The sequence below is a fragment of the Xiphophorus couchianus genome, chromosome 20 (genome assembly GCF_001444195.1).
Source record: "Xiphophorus couchianus chromosome 20, X_couchianus-1.0, whole genome shotgun sequence".
Classification (NCBI taxonomy): Eukaryota; Metazoa; Chordata; class Actinopteri; order Cyprinodontiformes; family Poeciliidae; genus Xiphophorus; species Xiphophorus couchianus.
The window spans coordinates 21447521-21471974 of NC_040247.1; the positions used below are offsets into that span (position 1 = coordinate 21447521).

At 37.4% G+C, this 24454-nt stretch overlaps 3 protein-coding genes across 9 annotated transcripts in view; all 3 read left to right on the top strand.

The window, feature by feature from the left end:
* Window positions 1-9834, top strand: part of LOC114134946 (arf-GAP with coiled-coil, ANK repeat and PH domain-containing protein 3-like) — a 62452-nt gene extending 52618 nt beyond the window's left edge. For 2 of the 5 annotated variants that reach the window (XM_028001831.1, XM_028001834.1), the window contains exons 21-26: window positions 517-743; window positions 1608-1717; window positions 2206-2316; window positions 3293-3354; window positions 7571-7620; window positions 8787-9834. In XM_028001831.1, coding sequence (XP_027857632.1) covers window positions 517-743; window positions 1608-1717; window positions 2206-2316; window positions 3293-3354; window positions 7571-7620; window positions 8787-8855 — 629 coding nt within the window. In that variant the 3' untranslated portion in view covers window positions 8856-9834. Of the gene's footprint in view, window positions 1-516; window positions 744-1607; window positions 1718-2205; window positions 2317-3292; window positions 6757-7570; window positions 7621-8786 lie in introns of those variants that run through there. The other 3 variants (XM_028001833.1, XM_028001835.1, XM_028001836.1) reach the window with 2 other exon arrangements.
* A 1041-nt stretch (window positions 9835-10875) lies between these two features.
* ube2j2 (ubiquitin-conjugating enzyme E2, J2 (UBC6 homolog, yeast)) lies at window positions 10876-19013 on the top strand. Of its 3 annotated transcripts, none has more exons than XM_028001839.1 (7): window positions 10876-11079; window positions 13045-13204; window positions 16462-16502; window positions 16629-16731; window positions 16813-16951; window positions 17042-17122; window positions 17226-19013. In XM_028001839.1, exons 2-7 carry the CDS (start codon window positions 13074-13076, stop codon window positions 17514-17516), a joined length of 786 nt encoding a protein of 261 aa, XP_027857640.1. In that variant the 5' UTR covers window positions 10876-11079; window positions 13045-13073; the 3' UTR covers window positions 17517-19013. The 3 variants fall into 3 exon arrangements, with proteins under 3 accessions (XP_027857640.1, XP_027857639.1, XP_027857638.1); XM_028001838.1 differs by having other exon boundaries at window positions 13050-13204; XM_028001837.1 differs by having other exon boundaries at window positions 10881-11079; window positions 13074-13204.
* Window positions 19014-22788: 3775 nt separating this feature from the next.
* LOC114134905 (RING finger protein 224-like) lies at window positions 22789-24224 on the top strand. Its single transcript, XM_028001768.1, has 3 exons — window positions 22789-22981; window positions 23092-23430; window positions 23565-24224. The coding sequence occupies exons 2-3, from the start codon at window positions 23123-23125 to the stop codon at window positions 23644-23646; spliced, it is 390 nt and encodes a 129-aa protein (XP_027857569.1). The 5' UTR covers window positions 22789-22981; window positions 23092-23122; the 3' UTR covers window positions 23647-24224.
* Window positions 24225-24454: the final 230 nt, after the last annotated feature.

Sequence of the window (24454 nt, forward strand, 5' to 3'; positions counted from 1 at the left end):
TTTCTAGCTTTCCTGCTGTGAGTATTCATTCTTTATCTTATGTGCAAAGCGAATGTAATGTTTGTGTGAGAGAGTAATTAGTTAAAAACAAATCAATATAGAGTTGATTTTCTAAACTAGCTTTTAGTGTTTTATAGCTGCATAGCAGTTCTTACAAATGGTGTGTCCACTGGTCAGAAAAACGTATAGTATTTTTTTTTACTTTCTGGTTGGTAGTCAGGGCTGATAAAGGTAAGGTAAATTCATTTATATGGCACATTTCAAGGCAATTCAAAGGGCTTTACATGAATTAGAAGGAAATGCAACAAAACAACAAACCAAAGGAAAGAGCAAAAGAAGAAAAAAACAAAACCAAAAGTAAGATAAAGATAAAATATAAGATAAAGCAGAAAAAGAGCCGAATCACTGATCAATTTTTTTCGAGCATCTAGAAGAGTAAAGGGGAGCTTGAACACTCCATTTATTTTGTGTTTTATAAGATAAAAATTTTAATTGCATTATTCGTTTGCTCACTAACAGAAGAGGAGTCGGAGGAGTCCTCCAGTGGGGAAGTGGAGATCGAACAGGAGGGGTCTTCGGATCCCGAGGATCCCAGGGAGTTGCATCCTGGGGCGATGCTCTATCGCTCCTCTCGTCTCCACAATTTGCCCCTCATGGCAGAGGCACTGGCGCACGGTGCTGATGTGCACGCTACCAACGAAGAAGAGGAGGGAAAAACGGCTCTCATACAGGCTGTGGTCGGGGTGAGAGGCTTTTTGGTCTGTCTGCAGGCTTAGTGTTAATGTAAACCTGCATAAATATATTTTTAGTTGGCATCATGCCTCAGATAAATTTAATGTCACATCTCTTCCTTCTTCCTCACAGTAGACACTGTGATTTAAATGGAAGACGGTGCAACACCTGTTGTGTTTGGTCCAGTAACGCCTCACAGTTATCAAACAGATGTGTTTTGTGATTTTTAGGTGCCAGTATCATCATTTCTCATCTGAAATGCCCATGATTAAACAGGGTTCCTACGTCGTTCTGAAAAGTTTGTAAATGGAATTTATTTTTATAGGTTTTTTTAAAATTTGCATAAATATGAAAAACTGAAAATTAAATCAAGAAAGAGATTTGGCTTTTCATGCTTCGTTCCATTTCCTATCATATAAAAATATAAATTTCTAAAACAATAATAAAAGAATTTTGCTTTTTACATTCGTTTTTATTTGATAGCAGCCTTTATCTTTAGATTTTATTACATCACAAAATGAGTTTCGCTTTTAATTCAGTTGTAAGTGAGTCATTTGCGTCTTTTTTACGGGTCCAGATAACTGGAAATTTTGTTATAAAAATTTCCACAACTGCTTTGCTTGCCAGAACACGAATAGTTGAAATGTAATTGTTTCTATTATCATTTTTATTGCAGATCACAAACTGAATTTAAACATGTTTTGACAAATTTCACTTGCATCAGTATGTGTTTACTATGTTACAAAGAGCATGACTTCCCCTCCCTTTTTTTGCTCTGGGATCAAATACTGTTTAAAGTCAGGCTTCGTGTATGTTAGCTAATAAGTGATTAGCTTCCACAAAGTGAATGGCATCTCTGTCTGATTCTCTTCCAGGGATCTTTGATCGCTTGTGAGTTCTTGCTACAGAACGGAGCTGATGTGAACCAGAGAGACATGAGAGGCCGGGGCCCGCTTCACCACGCTACCTACATGGGCCACACCGGGTGAGAGGCTTTCAGAGGACTAACTACCTATCTATCACCAACCAGTGTGGGTAATAAGAAGACTGGGATTTAAAAGAAATGTCTGATGGCTTTCAGGAAATACTTAAGTTTCCAAAAACTAGTCAGTGGCACATGACGTGGTGTTTGTTGTTGTTGTTCGTGAAAATTTTTCTTCAGGCTACATTTCCGTCATGAGATTCAAAACTTTCCAGTTGGGTACTTCTTCAGTGAGGCAATACTGTCTGTAACATCAACAGGACCAAAGTCAGCATGTCACACTTGAGCCCTGAATCATAAGCCTGTCAGTTGGCTTAGTCATTGTCTCTCATGATCTTGCATCATTTTGGCAAGTATGAAATGTTTGGATACATTTAAAAGAAGGAGGATGGATAAAATATAGTCACAGACAAATCGGTTGCCTCCATTGTTCCTTGTTCCCTGTGTTTGGAATGATGAGTTTCTTGTCCCTTTCTGTCTCTGTTGTACAGACAGGTGTGTTTGTTTCTGAAGAGAGGAGCATCGCAGACGGAAGTGGACGAGCAGGGTAATGACCCCCTCAGCATCGCTGTTCAGGCTGCCAACGCAGACATCGTCACGCTGTAAGGAATCACAATTATCACGTGCTTTATTAATAATCACCCTGCTGTTACTGTCTGAATTATTCACGGGGTTTTCCAACCAAACCTGCTCTGTAGCTAAACTGGTGACAGAACTTTGAGTTTCCACACTAAGACACTGACTCACTGAAAAGCTGAATATTTCTCCACACCAAATTCATAACTTAGAAGTATGACTTAGAAGCAGTAGTATAAAGAACTGCCTTCCTTGCAATAAACTTCTCTGCCAAAATTCAAAATACAGGACTCTTTTATTGAAAAAGTGGTTTAACTGGTTCCTTTATTGGAGATGTTAGGACATGCCTTGAGCACCAGTGAATGAGTTTCCACCATGGGAGCAAAAAAGATTAATTTAACACTGTGATTGAATTTGCAATAAATTGAGCATCTTTACTGATCAGTTTTAATAGTTTTCTATAAGAATCCTCTACGTAATTAAAAACACTACTACACAATTACATTAGCAATGGATAGTTAAATATGTTTAAAATCATAAGAACTGATTTTTATCTTAGTAACAATTAGCTTTTCAAGTTTTTTCCCCCCGCAAATGATTCCTTAAGTCTGTCAGTAACTTTCCATTGATTTGATATTATATTTAACCTTAAACTGCTGTATGAGATATTACCAGAGCTATATACGTAAATCAGTATGTTATATTTTTAGCAGCAGCAGGAATAATTGTTGCTTTTAAATTGAAACCAGTTTGATCATTTATTGTACTTTTTGCTTTAGGTTTCTGTGTAATTACAGTGAATCTGTGGTATTTCTCCTATAGGCTACACCGTTAAAATCAAATTTCCGCTCAACCCTTCCTGCGTGCTACAACATATATCACCACCAATCATTTCCTCCCTTTGTGTGTCTATTTGCACTTGCTCTTAATCTGTTTTTAACCCATTTATTTCACTCCTTCATCTCTTTCTGCCCCTCTACTCCTCCTCTTTTCCTCCTGCAGGTTGCGACTGGCGCGGATGAACGAGGAGATGCGCGAGGCGGAGGCTCCACTGGGTCAACCAGGTCAATATCCAAGCAGCAGCCCCACTGAGCAGCAGTATAGGAAGTGCATCCAGGAATTCATCTGCCTCAACATAGACGAGAGCTAGTGGTCCATTCCTTAACCGGGAGCATAAACTCTTTTTTTTTCATCCAGACTGAGAGCCGATGGGGTTGAAGTTGCCCCTAGACATTGATCTCAAGTCAACTGTAGATCTAGATCTTACAGGCAACTTCTTGCCAACAGGGTGACTGAGTGGGCGAGACCCCTGATGGAGCTGTCTAACTCTACTGACTATATAGTCACCTTCTCCATTTTCCTGCATCACTGCTAAGTCTCTGCCTGTTACTTCTTGGCACCACTCATGCTGTTGCTGACTACATTACATACACTTAAACTAACTTCTGCTTTTTGGCGTTGTACTAACAGGGTTAATCTTCTAAGTTCACCGAACGCTGCGCGCTTTGAGTTGATTTCTGGCCCTCACCTCTTGGGGATCTAGCTGCATTAATCTTCCACATTCTCTATCTATACAGACCATCTGCGTGACATCCCATTCGCCCATCTCTTCTTTAACAGAGATGTGACTATAATCGTATTTAGAGGACTAGAAACTGTGTACTGTAGCATGAGGTTACAAATGGTATCTGTTCAGCTACTAAAAAAAGAAAAATAACAACTGAGAAGCTACATCGGAGGTGCCAGGGTAGTTTACTGTGACAAAAAAAAAGATACTGAAGAGCTTGTGGAGAAGAGTCCTTGGTCTGCTGTGTAAGATACGATGTGATATGAAGAGTGAGTGAACAGGAGAGCAAGAGTTAAATGTGTTTTTTTTATATATATATATATTAAAAGAAAAAAAATAAACTGTGCACTTTTCCAATAATAAAGTATTATTAATTTTTGTTTGTTTTACATTGTTCATGTCTAGATTATGTCTATGTGAGTGGGTTTTTTTTTTTATCATACCAGAGAACCAGTGCAATTTATCCTGGAATGCAGTTCCTGTCTGCATATATATAATGATTGTCATTTTAATCCCAAAGCTCCGAACTTATGGGAGAAGATAGGGAATAGCCTTAATTTGCAGTTAATAAACTCACTGATATCTCGGACACGATGCTTTTTGCTAAATTGCACAAGCTTTTGAATTGAAATTCTGTTTAACTGAGTAAACTATAAAACTGCAGCCATTAATTTGCTGACTTGTAAAGTACATGAGCCAACAAACCAGAGCAGGAAGCTTACAGTGCACTTGCACAGCGCCATGCAAAAGTAGTTATACTCCTCGACCTCTTTATTGCGTTGTGACGCTACGACAACGAACATCAAACTACTTAATTGGGATTTTATGTGATAGACCAAAACATCTTGCATGTTTGGAAAGGGAAGGAAAATGTCACATCAAGTGTTTTTTTGTTGTTGTTGTTTTTTGTTACAAATAAAAATATTGAAGATGTGGCATGCAGTTGTATTCAGCTCTAACTCAATACTTTGCAAAACTAACTTTCGCTGCAGTTACATCTTCGGTTTTATGTTGTTACCAACTTTCCAAAACAGCTCAAACTTAGTCTGTGAACATCAGTTTTCAAGTCTTACTGTAGATTGCCCAATCAGATATGACCTTTGACATGGCCATTCTAACTCATGAATATACGTTTTTCAAACCTCCACATTGTAGCTCTGGCTACATGTTTAAGGAAGATGAACGTCCTCCAGTTTTAACTCTTTACGGCCTGTAACATTTTTTTTCTTCCAAGTTCACCCTGTATTTAGCTCCTTCTATCTTCCCATTGACTCTGACTAGCTTCCATGTCCCTGCTGAAAAAACATATGCCCACAGCATGATGCTGCCATCACCATGCAGTAGAATTGGTGCATTTAGGGTGGTTTTTAGTGTTTGGCGCTGTGTGTAGGGGTCTAATTTGGTCTCTAGTTTGCACAATCTTCCATATACAGTATGGTGTGTGGGGAAACTGAAGTTAGGGCTTTGTTTGGCTAGGGATTCCTTTGTGGCATTTTTCAAGATTTGTAGAGTGGACAAGTTACATCTCAGATTCTGCGACTAGAGCTGTGGAGCTCTTTCAAAGAACAGCTTAGTATTTAGACTAAGCTGGAATAAAGAACTTACTGGTGTATTTACAGCACAAATTAGGTGACTTCTGAAGAAAATAGGTTTCTTGGATTTCATTCAATGGGGCTGAATACAAATGTACCCCATTCTTTTCTGATTTTTATTTGTGAGAAAAAAGTTTCAATCGTTCTTTTCCATCCAATTCCCAGACACATGCCGCCTTGCGTTGGTTTGTCTCAAACAATGGAAGGTTTTAACGTGTATAAATACTGTTGCAAAGCACTGTACCTTCACTTCCATTTCCATTTCACCTTCTTCTGTTTAATACCATGTATTGAAGACGAGTGACTTGAGAGACTGTATATGAAAAGACCTCCAACTTCCTGTAAATACTCATGTATATTAACCTATGTGAGGGGATAACAGAGCACCTTGTGTGGTCAAAGGATCTCTGTGTGTCTGGCTTCCCTTCCAGGTCAGTACTTATGATATTCTATGTATGCTTTTGCCAGAATTACTATTTGGGGGAGCTCAGCATCGTTTGCATTCTAATGCATGATGAACAAATTTTCTTTTGATAATTTGATGACTTTGTACGGTGCAGTCCTGTGGAATGAGCATGTACCACCGTGAGAGCCCACTGGTCTTTGGTGTCCTTTCTGCACATCTGTGCCATTCCTCCATCCACAGCTTTGAGGCTGTGGCCTCTGTATCTCTGTATCTCTGTATCACAGTTGTTTCTTTCTCCATTTTCTACAGCTGTGCTTTTATTTTCCTCTGCCAAAGACTTTTATAAAGGGAACGTGTAGATACAGAGTAGTCCTGCCTTGCTCTGTGAAGCAGCAGAGAGGTAGAAAACACTGTCCGTGTCCTCTGAACGAGGTTCCGGAGAAGTCCTGATAGATGCAATAGTTGAGTGTACTTTGAGTAGAACCAGGCTTAATGGGCGATGTGAACCTACTGTGACCAAACTGTCAAGGGCCGCCGCCGCCTTCAAGGAAGTATTAAATGTTTTATGTATATTTGTGTGTATTTACTTAAGAGTGGTTCAAGGTACTGTCGAAAGGAAATGTACTGTAAATAGTTTGGGTGTGTATTTTATCTTGATGCCAGCTGGCTGCCTCTCAGCATTCTAACACAGAATCTGATTAACTGATGATGTTTTATGTTTGTCTTTGTATTGTGTGAAAAAAAAAAACAATGACACGTGTCAGACGGAAATCACTTCTAAAGTACTTGGAGGCATTCTTCTGATTCCTTACATTTGAATATTTTAGGAATACTTCTTGTCTTTAGAAGCACTAAGGGGAAAAAAACAATGCAAATAAACCTGAAATTCCTGAGAAACTAACCCATGCTTCCTGCTTCTTGCTCCCATTGTTGTTTCGCAACATCCTCCCAGCATGACAATTTCATAAATATTGTGGTTGGAATTGCAGTTTATATCTTAGTACTATTTTTTTAGCAATTAAAGGTGTTGGGAGAATGTTTCTTTTTTTTTCAATCAGATCTTGCCTGAGTGTGTCTGTCGTTGTTTTTTTATTATGGTAAATTGTTTACATCACTTGACTTATTCAAAGAAATAAAATTCCCACTAAACTGTATAAACTCACCCCACAATTGCTGCCAGGAAAATATGCTTTCAAGTATAACAAGTACAAATGAAACTAAGAAAAGACTATAAAGCATTTTTATTTGGAAAAAGAAAAGTTGAACCTGAAAAACTAAAGATGAATGTCAAGTTTTAATCTGAACTCTGAAAACACAACAAATTGATTTAAAATAGAAAGAAATGTGGCTAAAGTTTACTCCAGTTTAAATAAAATAAGATTTTTTTTGTTGTTGTTACTTGGTGGATTTTATGTTTGTTTGAAACTGAAAGAAACTTGAGCATCACTTAGTACGTTTTAATTTATTGTTTGTTTCTCACATTTGAAGACCAAATCTCAACACTCCGATTCTAATTTTATTTTTTTCCGTTTAAAATGTTCTTAATTTCCTTTAGTTGTCTACGGTAATACTTTTAGGCTTTATTTAGCGCCATGCACATAACTGAAAAATATATCTCACGAATGACTAATTTTTCATCTTACACCAAAAATGTAACACTTGTCCATGAGTGGAAATAACCCATGACTGACATGTCATTGCTTCTGTTGCCACAGGGGTTTCCACAGGCAGCAGGAAAGATAAACACAAGGATGTTCGGGATAGAGTGAGTGAAGCAATCTGGGCCGTCTGAGTGGGATCTTTCTTTCTGATCTGGTGATTGGGGGGTGATTCTTCAGATCCCTTGGTTTGCAGCTCCTTTACCTGAGCATTTCTTTATGGAGAGTCTTTGCAAATCCATTCATGTTCTGCAGACTTTTTCACATTTTGTCAGATTATATCCACAAATATTGGTAGGTTATTTTAGATGGGCATTGGCTTCTTTTGCAGCATTTAAACAGTTGTCCTTCCACAATTACAATTTTTTTTAAGCAAAATTAATCTTCTGACCAACTCTGATCAACTTCCCATTAACTGTCAAAGAATCGGATCCCTGCAGCATGATGGTGCTACTACCATGTTTCATGGATGAAATATGGGCTCATCTGGGCTTTCTTTCAACAAAACCTTTCTTCTTATATTACGTTCACAAAAAGGACTCTTTTTACTTATTTTTGAAGGGGACTGATTGCACAATTATTTACGGGAAGCACCTGCTCCTCTGAGTCATTCCCACTTTTGGATTTTTTTTTTCTGTGTAAAAAACATCAAAGTGGCCTTTTACTTACACTTTACAAATATATACCACTTTAATTTTAAAAAATTAAGTATGTTGTTGAAATGTGACAAGATGTGAAAAAAGCAGCATGGATTTTGCATTGAATTTATAAGGCTAGTAAGTGCACCCTGTCCGACCTTTACTTGGAATCACAGAGAGAAATCTTTATTGTTAACAAGCTAAAGTAGATCAGAATGTTCCAGCAATAAACTGAAATATTATGTCATTCACCCATAAAATGTGAAATATGCTGCCTACTGTGAAATCACGTCTGATTTTAGGTCTAACTCAATCAGAATGGCACAAACATTTAGGTCACTGGTAAGTAAGAAAGAGCAGAATGAGAACTTCTCATGTGAAATTAATTGAACTGTTGATAAAAGACGTATAGGAGTGACTAACTGCACGTTTCTCTGTAGCTCTACATTTGCTAAAACATGAAACTTGTATGTAAGATGGAAGGCAAACTTCATTTCATTATGCTCTGTGGGTTTTTCTCTTTAGGTGGTCGTAAAGGTTTTTGGGGATTTCCTCCTGAATTCTGAAAAGAGGTTCTGAAGAAAATGTGTTTAGGTCTCCATGGTGTCGCATTGATTTCAATATTCCTTTTCCAGGTGACATCTCCAGTGCTGATGTCTTTCGCGAGTTTTCTGTCCTCGCGTCTCTCCAGCCCGAGAAGCTGAGGAGAAGAAGCATACAATTCAGCCTTTATCAGAAGCTGCAGTGACCGACAGACCACCGCTTTGTTGCCCATTCTTTAGTCAATATGTGTTATAATAAAAGCAGTTGTACTGCATGTTTCATATTACTTAAATTGCTTGAAAGGCTTAACCTTTGTTACTTGACTCCTGCTTTTCTAGTAAGATACCTCAGGCAATAAATCTAGCTTCTGCCCAGTACTCTGCACTCTCAGTATATGGAATTGCATCTCTAATCTTTGGCATATCACTTCCTATATTAATTTATTTATTTTTTCCTTTCTTTTGTGGCACACTAATGAAATGGGTGTGGATTTTGTTTCTTTTGTTGTCAGCAATGAGTTAAGCTGGTGCTCAAACGTGATGAGAAATGACTGTTGTCTCGCACTTTAAAGAAAAAACAATGGTGAAGGAAGCCATGATTCAGCTTTGCATTTTTTCTCAATGAGATTAAGTTTGGGTGTTGGTCATGCCAAAGTCTCAAGTTTATCCCAATGAATTGGAATAATAATAAAAAGTTTATTTATATCAGTAATTCCAAAATGGTGATTATGATGATGATGATGGCTTACAGATAAAGAAAACCCAAAATTCAGTTTCTCTGTTGATTAGAATAAAATCATAAAATGAACAAAAAGCTGTTTAAGTGTGAGTCAACTGAAAAGTTTGTCTATATCAGCTTGTGTCTCTGCTGATGCCAGGTTGCTTTGATAATGGCCTTCAAACTATCTCCATTGTTGGGTCTGGTGTTTCTCATCTTCCTCTCAGCAAGTCTTTATCAACTCTCTCTGGTCTTTTAGTACATTTACCAATGTAGGTAGATGTCCATTCCTCCTGGAAAATTAAAACATCTCCGAAGCATGAAGTGCTCTTAAATTTCCTGATTTGTTGGCTGCATTGATTACGCTTAGCATTCCTTTAATATGCTAAAAATAGGAATAAATCCTGCAAGTCAGTTACTCAATACAATTTGCTTTATTTGATTTTTATAGAAAACATTTTTAACCAATTAGAATTACAAACTGAACATAACTGGATTGTTGACTCTATTTATCTCTCCAACTCTCTCTCGTTTTCTTTCTATCTCTAACTGTTGAATTGAACCCCCACATCTTCAGTAATGATGTTTTGTGTAAGATGTAAATACTGTGAATATAAACCACAAGTGCCTCAAAAATAATAATAAAAGATCGATTTTTAATTATTTAATATTCTAATTTTCCCTTAAAAATGAACGTGAGAGTTTAGCTGTAAGCTCTGATAATCAAAATATGAAATATGAAATAAACATAAATATAAATAAGTATGCAATAGATTTTTATAATATATACATTTTGTTTTTGAATGTAATTATGAAAAAAAAAAAAGGAGTTCTCCACAAAATACTCTAATTTATTGAAATATATGTACTGTACCTGTAGCCTGGTTTACACATATCTATTAAACTGGTGTTATTTTGGGTGTTTTGACAACTACATTGATAATAGCTTATTTAATATAAAATGTCAGATCAACTTGGATATAAAGTGACAGTTATAAAAAATATTAAAAAACTGAGCTTGCAGCCATTTAAACTTTTTTATTTTATTTTTTTCCACATTTTGGATCTTCTCTTTATCCCAGTCATAACCGGAATTTAACCATTAATCATCTTCTTTTGTTGGTGTCTAAAAATAAAAGAAGGCTTAAAGAGCAGTCGGAAATGGTTTTGCTGGAATATTCATACTCTGTGATGAGTATGCATCTCAGGGTAGAAATGAAATAAAATAAAGAAGCAAATTTCAAGGTTTGTGTGAATATTTTGTTCAGTCTGTTTAAATTTGGTAAATGAAGAACCTTCATAAAAGTGTTGTCTACAAGGCCTGTCAGCTGTTTGATGAGGTAAACAATGTTGAAATCGGACAAGTTGCAGTTCTTAATGGCAACTCCCTAAAATAAATAGGAGTTTTTATTTGCCAACCACATTTTGTACGCCTTTAAAAAGGATTAAATGGCGGGTTTATTCCACATCAGCTGGCGACACTAAAGAACCTCTCAACGAGCTGCCCATGAAGAAAGAAACCGGAAGTGCAACTGTTCTCGCTGGTGACGTTAGCTGAAGCTACGTTGGTGTCATCGTCTTCTCGGTGTGGAGGCTTGACAACAAAAACAGCAGTCTTAATTTCGTGCCCAGCCACGAACAAATATTCTCATTGGAGTCCCTGAAGAGGTATGTCGACATTACACACCCACCGGTAGGGAAAGAAATGAGAGACGTTGAGGCAGGTCACCTGTGTGGGAGCTGTTCATGACAGCTGGTGGCTAAAGCTAGGTAGCAACGGCCTCCGTTAGCCGTTAGCGCTGCGCTACTGGAAGCAGCTTTTTTAACGGCTGTACTTGCTAGCTGGAGGCTGGTGCCGGGAGAAGTTCACCAGCTGTAACAGACAGTATATAATGTGATTTCACGAGTTGTCAAAAAAGATTTTGGGTATATTTCTGTAGTTTAACAGCTGCTCCACATTGATCTGGCTAACTTATCGATCTGTCGGTGTGTTAACATTAACTTAGCACGTCAACTAGCGGATTAGCACTAGCTAAGTAAGTTGAGCTAAGAAGGTGTTGTTTATCAGGAAATGTTCTCGTCATACTTTACACACCTTTTCAGTCCACGTATGACTCATTATTAGTTTGCTGTTTGGCCACTATAATAGGTCAATGGATAGGAGGACACGCTACTCATTTTCACTTGAACGGCCAATAGGTGAGCGGTTGGAAAGTACATTTCGAATGTAGTCATGTGATGGAATAGCAATACTTAGTTTCATATTTGATTTGTGGGAATGGAAACCTGTTATGAAATTGCATAATATGTTATAGTTGCTCTTATGGTTATCATTAATGACATTGTCCAGCTATCTAAAATCTGTTATCTTCCAGTCCAATGTTTTTTTTTATTTCAAGATCTCAGTAACTACGTTAATGGAAAACAAAAGGTCACGATGCTTTACAAACAAAACTGCACAATATTAAAATTTTGCCTGCAGTGTCGATTTTTGCAATAAAACAGTTACTGCCTCCATGCTAATGATATTCAGCATTCCCAAATTTATATAGTTGAAATTCAACGTCTGTTTTCAATATTCAGCAGTAACATTGCAATGACTGTTTTCAATATTTTGTGGCCCTAAAATGTCAAAATGAAATACAGTTGTTCCAGCTTTTTCAGATATCTACAGAGCACAAGTGTATTTGTTTTGAAATTAATTTTAATTGTTACATAAGAATTAAAATTGCATACACAATTCACTTTTTGATGCTGTCCTTGAGCTAGTAATGGACCAGTCGCTGCCACCATTGCTCTCAGCGAAGTACAATGCTACATTTGGCCAGCTTTGACCCCGCTACCTGTGGAAAAAGTAATTATCAAATAATTATCAAGTACTGTTAATGTGAAAATCACAGTTTAATATCTTGCGCAGAATGTGAGGGTTTACATAATCATACTAATATGCATCACCAAATTATATACTTTAATTGTAAGAATTATCTCTGCTCTGTTAAAGTGAAATGTACTTATATCTGCAGAGTGTAATGGTAACTTTAAGAGGTAGTGAAAGTCTAAGCCTCTCCCATTCACATGACTGAACTTTGTTCAACTGCTGATGACATCACAGATCGTTTTGACTGGGATGTTGTGGTTTGTTTTTGCTGTAATAATGTTTTCCACTCAGATGGCACACACTACAGTGAATTCCACTCCTTTTAGAATAAACGACTTGATTACCTGTCTCAGTGTATCGTGTTATACAACATATAATCTCTGTGCTGGACTCAGATCCATCTATCCATGCAGCTATTCCAGGAATGTAGTTCGGACAAGTTTTCACTCAATAAATGATCTGGAAGACATTTGTAACCATTTTAGTTTTTTTGTTTGTTTGTTTGTTTTTTAGGTGTGCTTAAAATAAACAAGGACTTTGGTTTTCTGCTTATTTCTGTTTTTATTATGATGCTAATGTTGGTTTTATCTGGTCTCTGATTTAACATCGTTATTCATCTTTTAGTTTTATTTTTATATGGTAAATAAAAAAAGCTATCAAAAGTTTTGTTACTTAAACACAGAAAAGTGTTTGAATTTTATTGTTAAGCTAATTTGCACATTAGTGAGAGTAAGATGTTCATTTTTCATTCTCAGCTTAGTTTTTTTTTTCTTCCTGATCTCAGATGAACAACACCGGGAATAAGAGAGCTCCAACGACAGCCACACAGCGACTTAAGCAGGATTACCTCAGGATAAAGAAAGACCCAGTGCCTTACATCTGTGCAGAACCTCTCCCCTCCAACATCTTAGAATGGTGAGATTTCCATCCACAGTGCTGACCAGCGCTGGGCTGAAAAAGCAGAAGGCTGCAAAAGATGTTTTTCTTTTTTTTTTTTAACCATATTTCTTCAGAAGTTGTTGGGGAACGAATGTATTTATAAACAGATTTGCACATGCTACAATTTACTTGAGATCAACAGTTATCTCCAGTCAGCTGGTTGTCATTATTAGCACAACTAATATAAGCCTGTTTAAAGTCCCTGATGAAATGGATTCTGTGCCGTGGTCTGGCAGCGTGGGTCATGTTGTCACTGTAACAGGTTTGTTTCCTTGACTTTATTATCACTGTTGTGACGATTAAGATAGAAATAAATATTGCTCTGAAACTAGAACTGCTGTTGGAGGGGGGAAAAAACAGCTTGAAATGCACTCACTGGTCAAATAGTGCATGTTTGCATAATAATTAGAAGTAATTATTATGTTTTTTCCTCTGAAGTAATTCATGTTATAAGTATATGTATGACTTATTTTTAAATTTTTAGACTTTGTCCACGTTAACTTTAATGTTCTTCAGAACTCAATTGAAATACACCTTTAAATGTAATTTAAAGAGCTGTTGGCACGATCTGCGTCAGACTGGCGACCTGTCCAGGGTGTACCCCGCCTCTCGCCTGGAACGTAGCTGGAGATAGGCACCAGCAACCCTCCCGACCCCATTAGGGACAAGGGTGAACAGAAAATGGATGGATGGATGGATGGATGTTGGCACGATTATAAATTAAGGTGTAAAACTACAGTCTTTTCTAGGATGAAGCCAGGAGGAGATAGTTTGGAAATAGTCAGTTAACAGTTTAATTATTAATCAAGGTTGTGATAGTTAAAATGTTAACACAGCTACCAGATGTTATAAAGACATCACAGAAGTGCAGATATGACTGGTTCTGACTCATGAATCTGTAGAGCTGTGTTTCCTACCAGCTATATAAATTACCACTCAGCTAGAAGGTATAATTGGCATATTTGAGGTAACGCACACACTTGTTTTCAACCTCAGTGTCAGGAGCTGGTTGTGCTTTTATGTTGTATGCTTCATGTTTCACTTGTACAAAGGTACTCCTATTTTTTAAACGCAAATTTGTAGGAAGTGTTTACTACATATTTTGTGTCTAGATCACTGGTCAGCAACCTTTACAAACCAAACAGCCATTTTTGTGCTTTTTTTCAGCTTCCAGTTAGAGAGTGTAGTACCCTCAAACTTGGATAACCTTTTCTCAAGATTTATTAATAGCCACTGTTAAAATGTGAAATTAAAGAATGATAGTAATAATTTTTTTTTACGGTTTTCAAAATAAAGAAAACTACCAAAGATTTTACCTTGATGGGGAAAATGCATTTACTAATATTTTTGTTATTATTTAAATGTACAAACTTATATTAGTTTTGGTAAAAGTAGTCAAGGGCATGAAGAGCCTCGTTCTGAATTGAACCATCAGGTTGTAAATGCCACATCTAGATCGACTCTTATATTTACACACGGCCCCTTGACTTTTTCTCCCAAAACTTCAACCACAAGTAGCAACTTGTGATTGGCTGTAATTCCGGACGTTGGCAGAAAACTAAACACATGCTGTAATTGTCACATGACAATTCGTGTTGTCATGCGACAACAGGAATTGGCGCACACATTCCTGTTGGTATTGAGGTATTTTATTTGCTTTCTGTTAAGGAGAGCGATTGCTGAAAATGGGGAATTCCAGTGTTGGTAACAGATCAGTATTTGGTTTTGTTCTCTCTCATGCTTTTGTTAACAGATTATTAGTGACAAATAGGATGTGACAACATGTTAATCCTACTTAATATGTGTCACTGTTATTTGGACCTTTCTGGTTCCCTGTTAGAATATAGGTCAAACAACAAACTAAGTGATTCAGGGAGAATATTTCTCAACAAAACCTCACTGGTAAGGTTGTTGCACGTGATTGTATGTCAGGTTTGATATATTGTTTAGTTGGTACTATTGGGAGTCATACAAGAGTTATACCTAGGTCAAGGATTCACCAGCAGCAATTTAAGGTTTAAAATAAAAATTTAAGTAGGAATAAAAAAATGAAAAAATGTTAATGTTTTCTGTTTTTCTAGCTTTCTCATATTAAAATGTATTTGTCCTGTTAATCTCTTAATTTTTTTTAAAATTAAAATATTATTTATTGTCACACACATCCACTTTCTTTAATAAACATGTAATTTGCAGTATTTGTCAAATCTAGTTCTTGGAAATAAAAGAAATTATAGTGTCGTGTTTAAAAACCCAAAATCTGCTTTTAAAAAGACATGAGTTCAACTCTGACAGCCCTGACTTTTGTCCTGGTATGTGAATTGTTGCTTCAAATAAACCAACAACTGAGCACTTTTCTTTTTTCTTTTTTTTTTTATCTATGTAACGTGACAGTGGTATGTCAACAGCCTGATTTCCGTGGAACAGCAATGTGCTGTCCAAACTGAAAAGGACCAGTTGGCAAGAAACCAGGAAAGAGCTGCTGTTGAGATTTTATAGTCTTTTTCCTTGCAGTAAAATGTTCACACTTGTCCACAGCGTTTTAACAGTGAATTTCTCTGTTCATCTTTGCTGACCGTTCCTTGCTCGTATAGGGTCAGCTTTACAGTTCAGTTGAAATGAAATCCTTTTATCGTTTAAAAAAAAAAAGTTTTTTCTTTACAAATATTTTTAAACTATATGAAGCTCTTTTGCTGTGTTGCAGAATCACAACCTAATTGAATTTTATTTAATAGAAATTAAGGTGCAAACACTTCGCACCATGTGCAACTGAGTGAATTGCGTTACTGAAATTGAACTTTTAAGAAATATTTATTGAATATGACAAGCTCAGCATTTCAATTCAGTAAAAGAACCTTGTAAATTATAGAGCCACACGGAGGGATATAGTTCAAGCTATTATTTGTTCATTTAGATTATTATGCCTTATGATACTAAAAAAACTAAATCATTTTTATCAGAAGATTTGAATGTTACATAAGACTATTGAAGTATTTTTATTTGAGAGTTGTGTTGGTATTCTGGCTCTTAACTTTTTTAATAAGTAGTACAGAGGGCAGAATTCCTCTCATAGAGGGATAAAGACTTTTAATTAATACTTCTAAATGAAGGATCAAAAATGAGATTTTTTTTTAAAGAAACACTTTGGAAAGTTGGTACTGTTTCCAGGTCATAAATCTGAAGCTTACAGAAATCTGGAATAGTTTGATTAACGAAAGTCTTTTATTTCCCCTCAGGCATTATGTAGTCAGAGGTCCTGAGAAAACTCCATATGAAGGTAATGTATCCTTACAAAACCTCTGTACTGAGAAAAATTGTCATGTGATGTTTGTTCACCTCAGCCTGATTTGTTGTTTCTGCAGCACCTATTGTGTTACCTTATCTTTTCTTTTGTCTTTTATAGGAGGATATTACCACGGAAAACTCATATTTCCTCGTGAATTTCCTTTTAAACCTCCAAGTATTTATATGATAACGCCAAATGGAAGGTTCAAGTGCAACACAAGGTAAAAAACAAAAAAGATTGAAAATCAGTCTGGATATAGCTACTGAAGATTATTTTGCTAAATGTTTGTGTTTTTGCACAGGTTATGTTTGTCCATCACAGACTTCCATCCTGATACGTGGAACCCTGCGTGGTCTGTCAGCACAATTCTGACGGGTTTGCTCAGTTTTATGGTGGAAAAAGGACCAACACTCGGCAGCATTGAGACGTCTGACTACACGGTGAGCAGAACTATCTGGAATGACAATAAAACTGTAGATCGACTTCATTGAACCAGATATCTGACGTCTTTTGTTGTTTTTTTTTTCTAGAAAAGACAGCTCTCTGCCCAAAGCCTGGCTTTTAACCTCAAAGACAAAGTGTTCTGCGAGCTGTTTCCTGATGTGGTAGAAGTAAGTATGAGGAGATTTCTTACAGATTTGCTCTTTCTCCTTTTTGTTTAAAAAATAAAAATCTTACGTCTTCTCTCCAACGATTTCTCCTTTTCTCCTCTAGGAGATTAAGCAGAAACAGAAGGTCCAAGAAGAGTTAAGCGCGCGCACACAGCCTCTCCCCTTACCAGATGTGGTGCCTGATGGAGACCCTCAGCAAGCTCATTACGGCCTCCCGGTCCTCAATGGAGGGCCAGTCCCTGTGGGGGACGCCAACCCCGCCCCTGGCCTGCAACAGGGAAATCGCAACCATGGACTCTTAGGAGGAGCTTTAGCCAACCTGTTTGTGATTGTAGGCTTCGCTGCATTCGCTTATACAGTCAAATACGTTCTGAGGAGCATAGCTCAGGAGTGAAAGGAGGCGTCCGCCCTTCTCCAAATGACTCCAAACTTTATACAGTCAATGCGTGGAGGAGAGACGCTCAGTCCTGAGTTCTAATCGCTCCACAGCAACGTCTGCCACCATGGACCTCACCAGAAACAAACTCAAAGCCCCTTCCCACTCTCCACCCCATCCAGAATGGCTGGACTGAAGGAACTGGGAAGTGGATGGGGTTGGAGCAGTTTTTATTAAAACGGTTGTAGTCCACTTTGTGCTTCAGTGGTTTAATAGAGTTCCTGGGAACAATCTTGGCTCATGGGTTGTGACAAAAAAATTCATCTTAGCAATTCCCACCATCTTTAAAATAAGAAGTGATTTTGTCCTAAATAACATGGCCTGTCTGGGGGGGAGATGATTCTCCTGAACTTTAAAGCATCAAAGTATCATCTTTAATCGGGTGAAGCATCCATGCTTTTATGTTCCACAGAAAAGGAGCTGCCTCGGCCTGACATGCATTTCCTGCTCAGGCGCCCCACAAGGCATAATTTAATGCTTAAACTTGCCTCTACGTTTATAAGTTTACATTGAGCAGGTTTCATTTTGCTTTCCGTACATGAAAAGACGAGTTTCACATCATCACACCTCACATGCCAGCTCACCTCTCTGTGGGGCGTGTACCAAAGGAAGTCATTTCCAAAGAACCTGGCCTATTTTTAACAGCCGATGTAATCCTGGAACCTCGCACGGGTTTGGATTATCACATTACTGTCAGTTTGCTTTTTTGTTTGTTTGTTTTTGCTAAAACTGTTTTCTTACCAAAAGTTTGCTAAAAATCCATCCCATTGGCTTTGTCAGGTCGCTCCTTCAGTGTTCAGAACAGAGACTTTTATCTTTGGGTTTAACAAGAAAACAGTCTTTTAATAAATGTGCATCTCTCCGTAAACAGCACAGATTGGGTTTGATGCCCTGATATGAAAATGCCAGTAAGAGTTTCCCAGTCAACCCATGAGCCACAAGTGTAAGGTACACATTGGAGACTTTCTTTTTTTTTTTTTTTTTTTTTTTTAAATCGGTTTAGTTGACCAGTATAGCGCCAGTCTATCCAGGTCCAAATAAGGAACCAACATTTTTATTTGTTAATCAAAATTTTCTTTGATTAAAGATATCAATTTCCTCCTTACCCTTTTTTTTTTGTTTTCTTATTTATAGAAACTGCCAGCTGATTGTGTTTTGTGAAACACACAGTGCAAACACGGGCAAAGACGCTGCCGCTCATTATTTGCTGATGATTAACTCCTGAATTTAGAATAAATGGTTCTACTGCGTATCTGATGCTTCAGCGGTAAACGGATGATTCTCTTTTTCTCTGCACCTTCACAAACAAAGAGCGGGGAGACTGATGATGGGAGTGCATTTGTGTAGTGATACAGCAAATGGCCATATTTCCATGCTTCAGTTAACCTTGTGTGACCTTGTATGGTTTCATAGTAAATGCTAATAAATACCCTGCTTGTTGGGGCGTTTAATAAATCTCCCTTTGAATCTGCTTTTGTCACAAACTATATCTGTCGGTGTTTAGCAAATAGTTGCAGGTTAGAAAACAAATGAAGGTCTCTGCTTTCTTTTTCTACAAATAAAAGTATTTGATAAGCCCATAAACTCGTGTCACAAAAGCTTCTTTTGTTATCTTAGGCAAACTTCCTATTCCGCAGAAGGAAGGCAATTCTTATCTGGAAACTATGCCTTGCAAAAATGTTAATACTTTCTCACCTGAATTGACTTGAGAAGTGAAGCTACAAGATTCCACACAAAAAAGTGAAACATTACATCCATACAGCCGAGTGAAAATAAAGTTGAATAAAATTATTTGCTTAAGACTCACCAGGGGGGAACAGTGAGAAGCTTTGGATCAGAGATCATTGTGTTAGAATGGCTCAGTAAAAATACAGTGCTTAATTCGATTGAGAAAATGTACCAAGAATTAAAAATATCCTATAAAGAATTATGGGCAAAGTTTTGCTTCTCAGTGTGGAGTGGAAGGAAGCAGAAGGTGATTCAACATGAGAGAGATGACTAAACCCCTCACCCTCTTTTCGATGAAAAATGTGAACCTCTTCTTTTTACGTTGAGTCTGAAACAGAAACTAAGAGACTCGACAGCTTGATGCTTCACGTACCTCCGTTTTGATCATGGGGCTAAATGCTGATGTTTTTCAACTGAAGCACACAAGTTTACAGCCAGAGCAAAATGAATGTTTCTAACCAAGAGTTTAAAATTGAACTGCTTTTTGACTGTAGTCTTATACCCTTGCATCTCATTTTTCTTGAGTAATCAATTACTGGAATAAATCTTATTTTTTTCCCTATTTATACACATTTTCAGGTGAGATAAGATAAGATAAATCTTTATTGTCATTGTCACAAGGACAACGAAATTTAAAAGGTGCCATCAGTCAGTGCATATGCTTAAAAACAACTGTCTCACAATTCACACACCTCAGGATATAAAAACGTATTAATGCACCTCAATCATTCCTGAAATTCACCTGGCGAAGCTCCATCCTGTCTGGCTGTACCTGACATTTTCTGAGTAAGTAAACTCTGACTCATTTTGTTTCCATGTTCTGTGGAAAATAAGTGTGTTAAATTAATCTTTCATTAAAATTCTACAATTACCCCGCTATGACAAGATGGAGAAATGTTTGTGGGAGTTTTATTTCTGCAGAACTCAACCAATCATGTATGATCAAGCAGACAGATTAAAGCCACTCCTTAAATCTGGGGTTATGTAACTTTTACAAAAAGGAAAAAAAAATTTTTTTTGCATATTTGTTAACACTGACCATGATGTGACAGGGTACTATAGATAATCTGTGAAAAATATCAAGCTTCTACACCTCTTCCCAATGCTACCAGGAAGGTCTTAGCGCTGTCAATCATCTTGTGTACACGCTGCTAAATGTGCTAGCGGCGTAGAAATCACTTAATGCTCTCATTGGTGGCCGTGCTAACTAGCCGTAGCGTTCATGGCTGCTTCACCTCCATTGCGGTGAAGCAGCTGAAGTGTAGCAGAGATCCAGAGGGGAGGCTGCGAGGTGAACAAGCATGATTGACACCGCTAAGACCCTCCTCCTGGCACTGATTGGTTGTTTTTGACCAAGCTGCGTATTTCTGTAGCTATTACAATTTTGGAATAGCAAATTACTTCATTGTCTACAACTCAACCACCATCATCATCGCTTATAAAATAGGCCTCAAGACATAGTTGAAACCTATTTTAAATCAAATTAAAGCCTGAAAACCTGGAGATTTTTGAATAAATAAATAGAGAATGCATTCTTTTGTACAGCAAAAACTTTACAGAGCTCACGAGAAGGGAACTAAGGAGCATGTGTGATTTATTGCATGAAAAGTCTGATGGCAGAGGGAATGAGAATGATTCTGGAAGCGTTCAGGTTTTACACTGCGGATGCCGCCGCCTGAGTTCACACACAAGGTAGAAGGAGTTAATTCGTTTCTGCCAACACGGTCCTCCTGCTGCTGGTTCCTGTGAAACAGAATTAATTACTCTGATTGTCACAAATTAACTGGCAACGTATTTGAAAGGAGAGATTTTATGGTTAAAAAAACGACATAATTTTTAAGTTAAAGAACTATTTGCTTTGACAAAATGTTCAGGATTTACTCCTTTTGACTCGCTTTTTTTGACTTTTACTGTACCTTACTGTCTTTTTTTTTTTTTTTTTGTAATCTTTGTGTCTGTGTGGTTCCAGTTTCCAGTCACTGGGAAACAATAGATTCTGTTCTATTCTATTCCGTTTGGATTCTGAAACCCAGCAGTCTTACGCTCTAACTCCAATTAATTGCTGTTGCTCAACGCAATTTCAGCTACGCAGCTTTTCTCAAATGCTCTAAATGACTCAGACTGCAGTGGAAAGCCGTCACATGTAATGGAGAAGATATTCTGGATGCAAACGAACAGAAAGCTCTCAGGGATTTTCATGATGACGCCTCTAACTCAGACCTGAAAGACAAAAACTATCAAACCATGAAAAATGTAGTCAACAGACAAAATTTCACATCATGCCAGACTGGATCCTTTTTAAATCATAAGGTTTTTCTTTTTTTATTTAAAAAAAACCCAAGTGAATGTTTGCCTGACTGCACATGTTCTTTACAGACAGACTGTCTAAATCACATGTGTGAGACTCGAGGCCCGTGGGCTAAATCCGGCCCACTGTAGCTTTTTATGTGGCCCTCTAGATTCTAGACTAAACACTAAGTGTGCTTATTTATGTTTTCAGTCAATGCAGTTTTTATTTGTTTACTGCCAAATTATATCAACCAGTCCCTTCAGTTTCTTGAGAATTATGGAAATTCACGCAAAATCATCAAAGCTACGCACTTTTTTGCACTAATAATTGGGAGATTATTGCAGATCTTCCTCAAAAATTGTCAAAACCTTTCTTACTTGTACTAAACAGCTGCCTCAGCCTTAATTGAGGTCAAATTATAGTCCTTGATCTACACAGCGAGGAATAAAAAGTTGCATTTACTGTCATAAATAAAATATTCCCAAATTAGTACCACAGACACTTTGATTTTTATTGCAAAAAATCCCAAAATGTTTCACGAAATTCTGGAGGGACAGAGAAGATGTTCAATATTATTATTTAGTTTTAAATTCATTGATATTCATTGATATATTAACAGATGGTGAACAGGAATGTATGTATTATCAGTACATTCTGGCACAATCGGCCCATAAGCATTTTTGGGCCAAATCATAAATAAAAAAACGAAAATGAGTTTGACACCGCTGGTCTAAATACAAACTCTGCTACACCACAAAGTGTTGTCTTAAGGCGACTTTAATTTTATATCAGAGTAATTTAACCACGTTGAATACAAAGCTTAGCTTTCTGATGATGATGTCATTTATTAAAGCGGAAGAACTGTTGGCATATATATAAATTTGCACTCTTGTCCAGCTGGCAGAACTTTTTTAATAAATGGAATCATTGTTTAAAAACTGATTTTTGCATTCACTCACTTTGCCTTGACTAATACAGCAATTTCACTTCAATCGACCTCATGTGATTATCTACTAAATGCAAATAAATATCTTGCCATACAGGTGATTAATACAAATCTCATAGAATCTGCTTAGAAAAGACAGATGATGTCTACTAATACACCATCTATTCTTAAAGATTCCTGCTTTTTTCTATATATATATGTGAAAAAAGACTGAATCCATACTGAGCCTATAAGGTTTTCCTTCTTACTCTGAAGCCTCTTATAAACAGAAAATTCCATAGAAGGCATGTTTACTTCTGGGCAGGTGGCTCTTCTCTGGAAAGGTAAGTCATGAGACCGCCTCTTCAGGCAGAGTGGGAGGAGAGTTTCGTTTAAGAGCCAGCCAGTACAGCCAGTCGGTACAGCCAGTCAGTCAGTCATTATCCTTGAATACAACTCTCAGCAGAGGAACCCGAACAAGTGAGTACTTTACGGTCTTTTGCATAGCGAGTATGTTAACAGTATCTCAGTTTTAAACATTCACTTTTCATGTGAGCTCTAACGTTTTTTTCCCTCTACTTTCTTTGCAGCCCTCTTGCCTTCCTGTCTCCTGAAATCACCATGTCCTGCGAGGACCTTGAATGCGTCATTTGCTGCAACGAGTACTCTCGCACCAGCAGGGTCCCCAGAGTGCTCCACTGCCAGCACACCTTCTGCGCCCCGTGCCTGGAGAAGATGTCCACCCTGGAGGGAGCCATCTACACCGTCTCCTGCCCTCTGTGCCGCTGGGTCACCTGCGTCCAGGCCCGCCTGTCTCTCTCGGGGGCTCTGTGGATCAACACTGAGAAATGGGACCAGATCATCGAGCACAACAGCGGGAAGCACAACAATCTGGAAAGCAAACAGCCCCAAGTCGTCCAGACACCTGTGTAAGTTTAAATTCTCTCTTTTAAAAAAAACAACAACAATATATACTGTATCTGGTTGTTGGTGGGTTGTAGTTTCTGCACAGCTTGTGTCTAAAGACAAACATCTTTCTTCTGTTTTTTATTTTATTTTTTAGATCTCGCAAGAAACGTTCTGGTGCTTTTTCTGGACTCCAGCGACTGTTCCGCTGTGCGCCGCGGCACCAGCAGAGCTGCTGAACGGCTGAGAGAGAAAAGAGCGTCGCTTCTAAGGAACCGAGACTTGGGAGCGCTTAATGTGAAGTTTGGACGTCTTCTAGAAGGACTGTGTTTGCTTTATGTCGAGTTTTATTTTTTTAAAGATGTGGATGTGAGCGTAAGAGAAGACATACAGTTTTATTTGTCAAAATGAAATAGGAAAATGTTTTAGGTTGTTTAAAAAAAGAGAGAGAAAGAAATCAAAGGCAGACCTCAAGCATTATATCTACAGATGATGCAAAAGTAGTTGATTGAGTTTTCCTATAATAATAAGTAATTTATTGTAAATAATATAATAATTTATGAATGCAGTATGATTTTGTTTTTAGAATTATTCCTGATTTGTTCCTGGATATGTGTATGTAGTATCAGGCATCCTGAGTTTTATTTTATACATGTTTGTCATTTTTAAAACATATCTGTGTTTTTGTTTTTGTTATTTGTTTGTTTGATTTTGCAACATGTACCTGCAACTGTGAATCAAGTGCCTGGAAAATGACGAACAATGTTCTAATATCAAGTTATTTGAAGCATTTGAATAAAACTATTTTTCAAAAGAGCTTTTGAGTAAATGTCCTGTTTTATAGCAGTGCATACTTTTATAGTAACTAAGTTGAAGACATCAAAATGCTCATTTTAATTTTAAAATCCTGATTATGTTGTTAAAGTGCAAACTTATCCACCCATCCATTATCCAACACAATTATCCCTTGTAAGGTACCTCCAGCCTTCGTTGTTTTCTTTCAAAATCCTCTTTTGTACTTTGTAAGGCTTGGATAAGACAACATTT

What these genes read in the sequence shown, in the direction of transcription:
- ube2j2 (XM_028001839.1), top strand. Translation starts at nt 13,074, where the DNA reads ATGAACAACACCGGGAATAAGAGAGCTCCAACGACAGCCACACAGCGA. An exon ending in CCCTCCAACATCTTAGAATG is followed by an intron (nt 13,205 to 16,461) that starts GTGAGATTTCCA and finishes ATTTCCCCTCAG; the next exon opens with GCATTATGTAGTCAGAGGTC. An exon ending in AGGTTCAAGTGCAACACAAG is followed by an intron (nt 16,732 to 16,812) that starts GTAAAAAACAAA and finishes GTTTTTGCACAG; the next exon opens with GTTATGTTTGTCCATCACAG.
- LOC114134905 (XM_028001768.1), top strand. Translation starts at nt 23,123, where the DNA reads ATGTCCTGCGAGGACCTTGAATGCGTCATTTGCTGCAACGAGTACTCT. An exon ending in CAAGTCGTCCAGACACCTGT is followed by an intron (nt 23,431 to 23,564) that starts GTAAGTTTAAAT and finishes TTTATTTTTTAG; the next exon opens with ATCTCGCAAGAAACGTTCTG.